The 13,966-nt window shown below is 36.2% G+C and overlaps 1 protein-coding gene across 7 annotated transcripts in view; it reads right to left on the reverse strand.

Annotated features, from left to right (window-relative positions):
* The window catches only part of ROBO1 (roundabout guidance receptor 1), a 740,888-nt gene that overhangs the window by 35,368 nt on the left and 691,554 nt on the right, over positions 1 to 13,966 (reverse strand). For all 7 annotated transcript variants that reach the window (XM_032989478.2, XM_032989487.2, XM_032989502.2 and 4 more), the window contains 3 exons: positions 13,453 to 13,574; positions 9,708 to 9,879; positions 2,275 to 2,472 (listed from right to left, as the gene is read on the reverse strand). In XM_032989478.2, the coding sequence (XP_032845369.1) occupies positions 2,275 to 2,472; positions 9,708 to 9,879; positions 13,453 to 13,574 (492 nt within the window). The remainder of the gene's footprint in view (positions 1 to 2,274; positions 2,473 to 9,707; positions 9,880 to 13,452; positions 13,575 to 13,966) is intronic.

A 13,966-nucleotide genomic window follows, 5' to 3' on the forward strand; every position in this document is an offset into this window, starting at 1 on the left:
TTTGTCCCCCTTTTGACCAAGCCAATTTATTTCCAAGGATATGACATCATACAAATAAAGAAAAACCTCTGAGCATTTGCCCATTTCAGAGTTTATTTCTAGCACAGCTCTTTATCTTGGGAATTCCATTGTATTTTGTTTGAGCTAGGCCTTTTCACACAGTCAAGTTTAATTTAGCTACATTCAAAAATATAGAACCATAGTAACAAGCTTTCATTAAAATAGAAGGTGCATTTAAACCAGAGCTATTCAAAAGAGAATAAAGTGTCTCAAAATTAATTTGCAATCACATGGACATGAAAAAAAAAAAATCTTAAACTACTGTCTCATTTCTCTTTTGTGAGCTAAGTACTAAACCTAGTTTAGTTTCTTAAGGAAATGAGGAACAAATGAACAGAGGTTCAACTAAATGAAATCTTTATCACTACAACACAAAAGAACAACTTAATTCTCAGAGCTTCTGTTAATAAACTCTTCTGAGTGTGTAAGAGTGCTAGCATAATATGTAAGTGTGGAAGTAGCGAAGTATTTTAACAGATATCAGGCCTGAAGCTCAATAAGTAAATAAATAAACAAGTAATGCAAGACTGAAGAAAGTTTGGGCTTGCAGTGATGACTAGATGCACTGCAGAGTGGCAAACTACTTTGCAATTTATATTTCACTGAAGATGTCTTTTTTCCTTGAAGAATACTTGATAATGGAGATGCAGATCCTACTTTTCTGTATATTTTCATTAATATCCCCACAAAATTACACAAAAGATATTTTTACAGATATTGAAAAACACAGCTGTTTTGAACAATAGCCGATGTCATTAAAGTAACCATTTTAAAGGACAAATTGTATGCCTTCTGCTTAATCATAGGTACTGCTGAAAGCATGGTGATGTTAGTTTGATAGAACTGTAGAAAGGCATTATGGCAGCATGCTATTAGTAAAACAAAACAGCGCAGGCCAATGCAGCAGTATGTCAGGGTCTGTCTTATCTAAGAAATCCAAGCACAACAAAATCAAAGGTGAAATTCATCCCTGATTTCTGTGGTTACAACTCAGCTACAACCACTGTGCCTGAAGTCTACCATGAGCTTTGATACTTTAATACCATCCAGGACACCTAAACTCTGCAACACTCCAGCACTATTTCCATGTTTCCACTCACTCAGTTGCTACTTTTAGCACTGCTTCTTTTTCACAGCAACATACTCCCAGTGTTTAAAAACATTTGTGCAATATTTGCCTATCTGTCTTGCTCATCACACATTCATTCTTGAAGTGACTAAAGAACGTAATCTCATGACACTTATCATACACTAAGATGTGTACACCTTTTAAGCCTAGGGCTATCTTTTGATTGCTAAATATCAAACATTCCCCTTCGATTCCTTCAAAAGCAATCTCCCATTTTCTGATTCTTTCCAGAATTTATGGTTCTCATTCTATGAGTGACTATGAGGTACTGCTTCGAGATATAATGAACTGTAGTTTATTGAATTCAGCTTTAACTTCGGGGCTTAATCAAAAGATTATTGAAACAGGAGAAATCATGTTTTTATTCCAGGTAGCGATTCTAGTTTTGTTTGTCACAAAGTATATTGTAAAGCACTGCTTGCCCACTGACAATCAGATACAAAAGGTATCAGTAACATGAAAACGAAGAGTGCTTTAAGTTAGTCCCACTGCTGCCGTTCTAACTGAATGCAGATGCAAGATGTGATAGCCCCAGAATTCAGTCCCAATGAAGGGTCTCACAACAGCATTTATGAAAGAGTCTTGGAAAGTATTATTGACTGCTGTGCTTTTGCAAACAGCCACTTTACCACATCCCATTGGAACATAAGGAAATTCAAGTACCCCCACCAAAAGCGTTACTGTAATGTACACCACTGTTAGTATTCTTAGCAGCAAGGAAAGAACCGAACAGGCGGGACAATGAGCTATGATCCGCTTGGCTCCTTTTCAGATGGTACAGTGTCAGGTAGCAAGGGCAGCTCCCAGCCTTAAATACATCTTTATGTTTCTCAGTTGTAGGAGCATCTTTATGAAAAGCTAGTCTAGGTGTTTTGCTAAAGGCTTATGCTTATGCTTTAAAGCCAGGTTTAACATGTTATATAAATATTGATACTTTCTGCATTGGCACCTGATCCACACTTCTTGAAAGTATTGAAGTAATTTGATAATTCCTGCATGGAGTCTTAGAAGAACAAGAGACCGATGACAAATAGCCAGTAAATAGACATTCAGCAGCCAGTGGACTGAAACATATAATACAGCACCTTTTCTGATACCAGCGTAAGTACTAGTGAGACCATTTCTCTTCTTCCTGTGGCGATACAACCAGATGCTGAAGACCATAAGGATAATCCAACAGGCTGCACCAATTCCAGCAATAAAAGCAGGCTGCTTTACTACATCAGAAATCTGCTGGGCTAAACTGACTTGATCTTCTGAAGACACGGGGTTTCCATGAGAATCTGGAAAAAGACATCCAAGATAGCTAATTAATTTGAACGAGCAACTGTAAAAAGCAGCATGAAAAGAACTGACATAACCATAAGTCCAGTTATTCAAGGTAAAACCTTTAAGACTGCTCCTAAAAATCTCTTTTTATAGGTCTAGTTAGAAATGGTTTGCATTTCATACAAGACAGGTACCTCCAACTTCACTGACTTCTGTTTATGAAACCTCCTAAAATCAGGACACTAGACATACAAATAGAAAGATAGGCTTATAAATTTCAAACTTGGGGACTGCTATTTTTATTTTTAGTTTAGTAAAGCAACACCAGCTTCATAAAATTATTCAGAAAGTCAGCAAACACCGCAAGTAAAAGACATCTCAAGTGTGAAACATATTTAGTCTGTTCTTCAAGTTCTGCAAATAGGTAGTCAGCTACCCAAACAGGTACTCTCATAACTGAAGATCACAGAATTACAAATTCAAAGCACATTCACATGATGTTGGTATTGAGGCACACATTTTAATTTAGCAGTTCCTGACAGATGACTTAAATCTTGTATTACACAGAGTAAGATACTCTTTGCAGTCTCTCACTTGGACATCAATAAAAAAAAGACCGAATATTTAAAAGAATGTAAAAAAGTAAAAGTACAAAATAACCAATCCTGCCATCTTGACATGGATGAAAAAGGTAAAGGATAACTAAAAAATTAATTATGAATTGGTAAAAATAGTCAAGCAATATCATTATTACTGAACAAGCAGCTCTTTTCAAAACCAGTTTATCCTTAAATAGCCCACATCAAAATGAAGAATATGTATTTTTCCACACACTTTTATTTATTTATTTATTTATTTTTAAATAGAGAAAGCACCTGGAAGAATCAGTCATTTCTGCTCTTTCTATAATGAACTTTTGCAAGAACCTTCTAGGAACAGCAGTAGGATTATCCAGTTAGTGACCAATGTTTTCTAACTGAATTGAAGCAACTCAAAGACAAAATACTGTCTTCCTGATTTTTTACCACTACATTGAACACTTACGGGAAATTTCATTACTGTACAGGGTGAGGGCAAGAATCCGAAACCTTTACTCAGAGCAGATACTGCTTTACACATTCCACAGCTTAGTCTTTGAAATACACATTTTTACTCTTGTGTAAATCCAACAGCTAGTTGCTTTTTACTATGGGTAGTGAAGCCACATTCAAAATGAGAGATTAGTATTTTAAGGAGAAAGGTGCCATTATTAATACTATTAATACAAGCTATATAAGAAGGACCACCTACTTAAAAACCAGTACCTTTTCCCTATAAACTAAGAAGTGAAGAGAATTTTGGATTTTTTTAGATGACATGTCTTGCATTACTAGAAAATAAGCCTAAATAAAATAAAAGAAACTGCAGTACAAACAGGAGATGGAATCACAACAAACCATACAAATAACAAACCTCCTCTGGAAAAGGTTATATTTTTGAATAGGAAATGGTTAAATTAATAACAGCTTCTTCCAGTGAAGAATTCCATATTTCAGTTTTTGAGACACTGAGGTCAAATGCCTATTTTTTCGAGGAATCACCACTGCTTTTGACTGCTACCTTATTGGAAATTTTATTTCATATTTCAGGTCTCTATCTTCTATGATCCTAATTACACTGTCTAGTCCAAAAGTTCACCAGGCAGACTCCTCCTTTTCTTACTAATACACCCTTTGTGTCTGCTGGGTTTATAGATTTTATGCCTATTTGTGCAAGGTTAAGATGGGTTGCTTCAGATTTTATGGAGACAGCCAAGTGAAGTTCCACACAAGTGGCCAGATGGGCTTAAATGTATAAAGTATACTGTGACCAATGAATTAAATCTGTCACACTCTATCTCATCTTTTGTCTCTTTGCAGCTGAGGCCATATTAAGATATGAAAACTTGGCATCATCAGTCTCTTTTCAAAACGAGTAAGCCTACTCGTTCTCTATTTTTAAAACAGCTACATTACCTTGTACATCTTAATGGACTAGAACAAAAGATTTCTGGAGAATCTACAGTCCTGAATAAATTTAGAAGACTGATAAGTATTTTTTATTTAATGCTTTAAACATATATGTATTTAAAACAATAAATTCAGGGGGGAAAAAAAAATCACAAACTCAAAAGCCAAATAAGAATGTTTTTTAAACATATCAACAATTCAGCCATAGAGAAAGATAGTACTTTTATATATGTAAACATTTTGCATTGCTCAATGTGTGTCTGAAGATTAGAAAATACTGAAGATTCTCTTTGAACATTTATTGGTATAATTTTTAATTAAGATTCATTTCATGGTATCATGCTTGCAATGGCTAGCAAAATAAGAACAGTATGATAATATCTTTGCGTTTAAGAAACTAGGCTTACATCACGTTGTACATGGTTGGACTGTTACAAGCATTACATTAAATTAGCTGGTATATATTTACACATATGGTGAAGAGAAAAATGTGTATGTCTTCATGTACAGTCATATAAACAGCATCACAGAAAACAAGGTGGAAAGGCTTTCAAAAGGCCACGTTTGACCCATGTTCTAATTCAGAAAGAGAAAGTAAGCTAAATGTAAAGCAAAGGGAGTGAAATCTAGTGAACCCTTCATTAGTAAAAAAGGCTTCCAAGATAATGTTCTTGGAAATTCTTTGACAAGGGCATCTTCCTTCTCCATAATAGTCCTGGGAGATCCTAAATGATCAGTCATGAAAAAAGCTCTTGAAGTAAAAAAGTACTTTTTCTTCATCCCAGGAAATTTCTGGAAGCTATGACTGATATATAAGCAGTTCATTATCAACATTCCTGTTCCTGCTTGCATTCCTCGAGGAGATGTGCCAAAATAATAAGTGAACATAAACATTCTACAGCAAAGCACATCTTACTGCCAGAGCAGCAGCCCCAGCATTTTATGTACTTGAAAATGCCTCAGAGTTGTTGGAACAGGCAGATCCCACAACTCCCTGAAACCAGCATATTATCACAGCGACTCATCCCTTCTTCTACCCCAAGATAAGAGCCTTCTTTTCAATCACAGATAATGTTGTTATGGCTATTGCTCACAAGCTACCCAATTTGACTGTCCTGAAGCTCCAAGTTTAAAACTTCAATGAAAACTAATTAGAATTCTCATCAAGAAGAACTGAGACCTCTAATTCTCTAGTGTTAAATATTCATATAAATAGTAATACTGTAGAGCTAACATTGAAATTTCTAAATATTAAATAAAAGATTAATATACAGTTAAGATTGGAATGTCAAAGATTCAAAAAAGACAGGAAATTCCAGGTTCACAGGTGTACAACCTATAGAGTGGTACTTTTCCATATGCCTGTCGCCTTTAGTATACAAAATGCAGAAACAGCAAGTAGAAAGACCTAAGTTTTGTTGACACTGCTAATTCTGGCAATTCAAAACTTGCAAAACACCTGGAATCTGCAACATAATGTCTGAGTGTTTCCTCAAATATATGTGCATGATGCAACATGAAAATTATTAACAATATGCTGTTTTACCTCCTTTTCTAGTTATATATGTTTCCAAAACTGGAAAAATATCAGTTTTGCACTTCAATTTTATAACATACAGTTTGAGGAGACAGCACAAAACTGGTTTGGAAGGGTTTGCTGTGAGGGAAGAAAAAAAAACAACAAACCAAACCCCATTACTTTCTTCAAGCCGTTTGCAGGCCACAAGTCAAAAATATCCACAAAATCCCCCTTACAACTATCAGACTAGAAGTCCTTGAAGGGTTGACAGAATAATATCCCTGAAGGCATACTAGCTAGTTCACAAATCGCATCTCCTAAATGAAGCAATTAGAATAATAAAGATTCAATGAGATTTTCTTGTGTTTTGTACACTTGAAACATCCACTTTTTGAATAATGCACTCAATATTTATAATAATTGTGCAAAAGTCTCTTACTAAATAACTGCGTATCATATATTCATAGTAATTATGTCTTTAAGGGTAACATGAACTGCAGCTGTGGGGCTTCTCAGAGCTGGTACCCTAAACAAAATAGGTTGCAATGTTCCAATTTCACTACTTATTTGCCAACGAGCATAGGTAATGCTGCCAAGCTATCATAGGTGGTATCACACCACTGTACAAAAGGTAGCCTAGAGATCGGCAAAAAATAATTTGCTGTGATAATTCCCACCTTTCTGCATGAAGCATTTTTGTAACCAAAGTCCTGAAGTTATATGTCATGACAAGAAAAAAAAGCGACATCAGAATTCTATGATTTTTTTCTCCATGGCACAGTATTAAGCACAGTATAGTAAGCTGTGGCTAGCTCTCATGAAATACAAATTATTTTCCTTAACACTAAAACCTCTTTCAGTTTTTCTTTATGTAAAATATAAACTATTCTTTTAAAGCAAACCAATAGTTTCCCAGTCCTTGGAATTCCACAGAATATGTTAAAAGGTCATTCAAAAGCCAAGAGGAAAATTCAGAAGCCCCAAGGGGATTATTTTAAGATGACACATGATTTTTCAGTTGATCTCATGATTTTAAACATTGAAAGGTGATTTTTGAATAAGAAGCAAGTATATTGTTGGCTTGTCCCTGGTGGCAGGGTAAGTCTGGGGTACCACAGCTCAGTGAGCTGCTTCATGTTAGCTGAGACATGGAAAATGAAAGAGCTTTGAGCTAACAATTTGTACCTGTCTTTGTAACAGGTTAAGTGTGTGCACAAGGTCAGTTATCACAGCTCAGCTGATGCATGGGACTGCTATTGCACGCCTCGGCTCTCAGAGAATCCAATGTCTCCTGCCCTCCTCTCTTGCTCTGGAAGGCAGCCTCCGGCAGGTGAAGCTTCCTCCTGTCACACACCTGGCTGGAACTCTGACCAGGCATTTCTCACAGTCACAAACCTGGGAGCGCCTGGCACAGCACGCCGACTCAAATATAGGGTCGCTGTGCAGGAGAGTAGGCTACACCAGGGAAAATAAAACCTCTTCTTTGGATGCCCCACAGCCAGCCACAACCTAGTCTCACATTTTTGTAAGAAAAACACATTATAAGGAGATAGATGTTTGATTTTAATGAAAAGTTCTGAAAAAAAAAAAAAAAAAAAGCGAATATCTTAATCACATAGTATATCCTGTCTGCACACACGGAATTCTTCATTAGTTAAAAAAAAGTAAGGATTATACTGAGATATGAGGAAAAGATTTCCTGAAGGAATAGGTGGGAACAGTGACAGAAATGCAGGAACTTGAAGCTGTCAGTGGCAAACACGCAGTTCCTAGAGCACATAGGCACAGGAAGTCAGGACTCTTTCAAACCTTCTAAAAGCAGCACCCTTAGTCCTCTTTCCTTCCCCTCCCTGGCCTCCCTTCTCTCTCTCTATAACCACATAATTTATTGCTGGTGGAAAGTGCCAACTGATGACATCAATAAATTAATTTTCTTTCTTCAGAAGAGCTACCAGAAAACTCCAGTGTCTGCTCCACCCCCATACTGGGAGCACATCCAAGAACTAAGAAAGCGATTCCTTGCGGGGGCTGTACGAGAACTTGTATCACAAGTTAAGAGTTAGGTAAACTGCAGCCATTCTTCTGCCTTGATCATTTTAGGTTGATCTGTGCTACTAAAGGGTATTCCTCTTCAATTTGAACACCAATTTTCAGCAGCCTACTGCAGTTGCCAAAAGGACTGCAGCACTGTCTAGGCACTTCTTTGTACTGCTTCTAGTGGCATAGATGTCCACAAGACCCGTCTCCAGGTCTTTGCCATGTAACAATGAAATGATGGGATTTTCAGTACAGTGCATGTAGATTTGGCCATGCCACTTAATTAGTAGCAAGCAGTACAGACTATGAAAACAAACCCCAACCACAAGGAAATATATGGATTCTAGCAGACTTGCACATTTGAACAGCCTCTGAGGTGTGCGACTGCTTCATGCTTTCTAACATAGTGTCAGTAAAAGCCAGGAACCCAGAAGCAGGCAAAAATCTTACCATGACAGAGTCTCATTTTCTTTTTCCACTTATCAAAACCCCAAGATCATTAAGTTCCATTATAAAATTCACCATCATTTAGCATCTGCTTATTATCAGAGAAAAGGAAAAAAAGTGCTAATGAAGTCTTTAGCTTTGAACTTCAAGGTTGCCCTGTTATTTTACACTCGTAAGAGTCACTAATTTAAAATTTTCAAAATCTAAGCCATATAGAACAAACTTGACTTTGACTGGAAAGCTGGCTGTAGGAAAGAACAATCCAATAAATAACTATGGAGTTTTGCACATATGATATGACATTAATATAAGTTGTGTGCAATTTTGTCATAAAACCCTTATTAATGTAACTGGGAGTCATAAGTTAAATAAGTTAGTTAAAGATGACCGTTTTAATAGCCAAGGAAATGTACATGTAATTTTCCAGAGAATATATCAGTCTATCGGTCTTGTTTCACATGCAGTAATTATAGATTTTTTAAATGTAAAAAGTGAAATAATAAGGAAGATCTACTAACGATACAGAGATAGATGGGACAAAGTCCAAAGCAACATGCTGAGTTTGCTTTCACAATTATATACTGTAATGATAAGGTATTTTAATACAGGCATACTGGTAAAGCAGCATATGACTATACCTAAAGCTGCTTTAAATAATCTTCAACTAACTGACAACAAAGATGCATTTCTCCCAGATACATCCAGAAGCAATGCCCGTGATCTCCATTTATGACAAAGAGAAGTTGGTGTAAATTAAGTTAGGAAGTCAAGATTATTGTACATAATCAGTGTATCTCTTTTTCCTGTACTCAGGTTATTTACTAGCTTTCACACATAGGTGATATTTATTGTGCCTAATTTTAGCATGCTTTTGGTTTTTTGCTTCAAAAAGAAAGATTAAATCTGATCAAGACAAATTACATCTCTAAATTAAAGTGAGCCAACACTTTGTGATTCATATTACCCTCTACATGTTTTATTTCACCAATCTTAAGTGTGAAAATACATTTTGAAAAAATCATTAACCAAAAAGCACATCTGAATTGGAAGATTAAAAAAACTTGTGTTGTTATAATCCCATTTTCAGAATGCAGTTCTAAGACAAGTTTAAAACCAGAAATGCCAAATCCTGCTATTCCAGAGATCAAGTAACACTATCTATTTCACTTGTCTTGAAAGTATTCCTGGTGCCATAAAAGACAAAAGCAAACAAACAAAAATCATTGAAACCAACAGGTAGGATTACCAGCAGGCTTACCTAACTGGATAAACTGGGGATCACTTTTCACTCCAGGTCCTGCCCCAGTACTTGCTGCCACTTCCACGCTGTATCGAATACCAGGAACTAGGGAGGGGATGACTACAGAAAAGGTGGAACCATCTACCGTCTTGTTTATATGGTATCGACTTTCATTGCCAAGACACCAAACCTGCAGGGAAGTGTACGGTATGTATAAATGTTCAAAATTCAACACTGAAGGATAGGTAGAAGGAAGGATGACACAATCCTTTCTGCTGGATGAAGAAATTTAGAATTACTCTAACATCTGCAGTCATGGATTGCTGTGCTAGGCATTGTATGAATACTGAAAACATACTTCTTGTTTGAATGAACAGCTCTAATTACCAAAATTCTTTGATGGGCTTATTGTAATTCATTTACAGTTCTAACCAGTGACACCAGTGCAAATAAAACTAAAAGCATTAGTAACATTGAACAATAAGGGAAGCCCCTTATCCAAGAATCGTTCACATAAACACCAAAGTAAGAGCATTCAGTTAAATGAATTTACAATGCTTTTGTTCAGGAATCATTTGTCAAACAAGGCTTTCTTCACTCAAGTGCAAGGGCAAGTATTTCATCACATGATGTCACAAGAGACCCGATGTCATGTTGGAATCCAAACATTATCTTTTTTTTTGAAAAAATGGCAGCAACAGGCAAGGATTGAGTAATATACCATCTACTTCTGACAGACAACAGCATGATATCAGATCTCATTTTCTGATTGAGATCAGGACAAAGGTCTAGCGCCTTCAAATCACTACTTTATAAATCACAGTGATATTACATGATTGGGAGAAACAATATGATATTTTTATCTCTTTAGGCCTGCACCACTGATGTGGCAAGTGCTTTTAAAAGTATGGTTGAACTCCCAACTGCTATTAAAGGTGAAGTAGCAGCTAATCTAGATCTACTAAAAAATTGATGAAACTGTATTGATTTCCATTTTATTCCCTTTCCACAAATGTACTGCTCTACAATGAATATTTAACCAGAAAGTTAAATTGGTTAAATTCAGTACTTTATCTATAAAGAAGCAAACTTTCCTGAAAAGAGCAGCATTTCTGAACCTGTGCTGATCGCACACAGGAGTGAGGATTTTGCTTTTGACATATGGAGCTCCTAAAAGATTTAATACCCAGATAGCCACTCTTAATCCCTCATGCAATTCTTTCTGCCACTGTGGAGATTATCGGGTGAGTGAGCTGGAGTTTCATGTATAGAACAATTGCTAGGGCCCTTTCTGTAGAGCCCTTTCTGTCTGGACACTGGAAATTTTATTTCACTTTCAGGATGTAGCAAGACCCTTTTTACCTCTCTGGATGCCAAGCACTGAAACAGGGCTAGTGGAACATTCTAAGGATCTGAAATATATTTTAAGGTCCTTTTGAAATAGAATCCCAACGCAGTATATACATAACTGCTGCAGAGCAGGTCAGAGCACACAAATAGAAAGCAACCTTCTTTTTATATTCTGATACTAGAGACTGTTTCAGTCAGCAGTAGTAGTATAATTATTAGCAACATTGCTCTTAAATCCTAACAGACGGTCCAGGAAAATGCTCTTATGTAAATAAGAACTCAATAAAGTGAGGAACAAAGTATTTAAATCTACATTTTTACTTACGTCATTTTCACAGAAATTGTTACTGCTGCCTTGTACAATGGTGTATGTGCAAACAATAAAAATAGTTTATGATGTACATGCAACTATGCACTAATAATTCTTAAAAATATTTTTCACTTAGCTGCTCAAATACATGGAGAAATTCACAAAACAACAATGTTAGGTTAAACATCAGGTTGTTCAGTACTTGACATAATAGGCCTATTATGGCAAGTGAAACCAAACTTTTAGAATGTTATGAAGGAAGGGGGAATTCACATTATAACAGACATACAAGTGAAGATAGAATTAGTGTAACAAGAGAGTTCCTAACTTCATGCTAGGGAAGGAGGGAATCACTTCTGCTGTGATTTGAATTTCTGACTTTTTGTGTGCACTACTGACTCTTCTTCAATTAAGATGGTATCCTCATTCCTATTTATTTTATCCTTTAATTAAAGTAGGCACACTCCTGCCTCAGATCCAAGTTGCTGAAAAACAAAGAATTCCCTCACATATGCACACTTTTTTTTTTTTTTTTATGAGAGAAAACAAAGGAGATAAAATTCATCTAAAATGTTCTCATTTTTCTATTGGTTCTGCATTATTTAGTTTTTAGACAAATATATTAATTACATACAGCAACTTAAATAGCAATTACATATATATTCATCATGTCTGTTTTCTGTCCATGATGAAAAGCACAAAGGAGAATAACAGTATCCACACACACACAAAAATGTAGATTTAAAACATACCAGTGTGCCATCCACTGGTGCACAAGCACTACAAGATGCTTGCTCCTACACCTGATAGCCTATTACCCCTCAGTGCTAGGAGGATTGTTAGGTATTATATCCACTCAGAAATGTGAATTTCCTGACTTTTATTGTTTTGTCCTTACAATATTGACATTCCTCCAATGCAGTTTCTTGATGAAAAGAATTCTGTCTCTTCAGCTCAAGGTCTGTCTTAAATAAAATAACTAAATAACTTTGAAAGGTGTTTTTTTTTTTTTTTTTTTTTTTTTTTTTTTTTTTTTAAATTACATTATATATCTGAAACTAAGCCATAAACTGTTGTTTTGTTTGTTTTGGGACATTTTTGTTTGTTTGGGTTTTTTTGTTTGTTTGTTTGTTTGGTTTTTTTAAACCAGTTGACCAGGTTCTGAAAGGTGTTTTATTACGCTAATTTGACCATGAAGCTTAGTGATACTCTCCCTTTCCCATTTCTACGGAGTGATAAAAAAAAGGCAGAATGATTTTTGATGGTTATGAATATATGTCTATAGCACAGTGTTTTAGCCTGAAAAATAGTCACGACATTCTAATTTGAAAAATTTTCTCAATAATGCACATTTACAGGAAACTGAAACCAAAGATCCTATCTCTCTGTGGCTTACTCGATATCCAAAACTAAACATTTAAATGTCTGTAGCTTGCTTAGGAAAAATAAGCTTCATTTACTTTGCTATGTAAATTATTGCAAAACAATTTGAATTGAAAATAAATAAATGTTGCTAACAAAATACCAAACAACAAATATTTTATAGTGTACTTACAGTTTGTTAAAAATTAAATAGCATAATGAGAACTGTGTTTGTGTGAAAGAAAAACTTCTATACACTAAATACATTTATTATTATCCAAGCACATTCTCTGCTTAAAAGCTTTCCATTTGTTTTAACTACCTAGTTACGCATAATTTACTCAGATCTTAACACTGTTAATTATTATCCCTGAACTTTTCAACTCATTAAGCCTATTCATATTTACTACCTCAGCCAATGTCTTTGAGTCACAAAACGGTTCTCAAACAGGTATGGTTCCCTCTCTACTTGTGTGCACATTTCTCAAGTTATAATGAAGGCAAGGTCGTAGTTTTAATTAAGAGTGTGGACTCTTTGCTTTAATTTACGGAGGCTGTTTTAATTGCCTTCTAGCATCTAGACAGAATTACTAAATACGGAGTTTTGACTCAGAGAAGTGGTTTTCGCTCTCATTTGCTCTGAGTAACCAGAAGATGGAGCCAAGCACCCACGAACAACCCGCGCTGTCCCTCCCCAGCCTTCCATCCCCCCTGCCACGGGCTCAAGGCATGTCGGCGTACCTTGTACTCTTGAACCATCCCGTTCTGGTTGTCCTCGGGGGGCGGCTGCCAGGTGACCACAATTGCTGTCCCGTTCCCATCGTTCTTTGTTACCGAAACACTCTGAGGTGGGGCACTAGGCGCTGTTTGTTTGGAAAGAAGGATTCAGCGGTTAAGTTCGTCACACACAGAAGAGAGGTTTCCTAAGAAGATGGTTTCTGGGCTACACAAATGCGTTCTTTTATGCCCCACCCTTCACTGAGGGCAATTCTTGTCCACAAAGTAAAACGATACAGAAGGAAGTGATGTGAACCTGCAACCAGGCTCCCGAGTTCCGCTGCAGTCTCGCTGCACAGGACAGAAGAATCACAGTCATCACAAGACTCTTCAAATTCAGATACCCATTACCTGAATGTCACAGTCCTGAGCAGTGAATTCCTCACTGGTCTCAAATCATCTCACCCAGGATCAACAGTTTTGTAAAATAAAGTCCATAAATTGACCCCAAAAGGATGCTAAATCTCGGTTCCTCTAG

The sequence above is a fragment of the Tyto alba genome, unplaced genomic scaffold, assembly GCF_018691265.1.
Source record: "Tyto alba isolate M040663 unplaced genomic scaffold, T.alba_DEE_v4.0 Super-Scaffold_14, whole genome shotgun sequence".
In the NCBI taxonomy this organism is placed as follows: domain Eukaryota; kingdom Metazoa; phylum Chordata; class Aves; order Strigiformes; family Tytonidae; genus Tyto; species Tyto alba.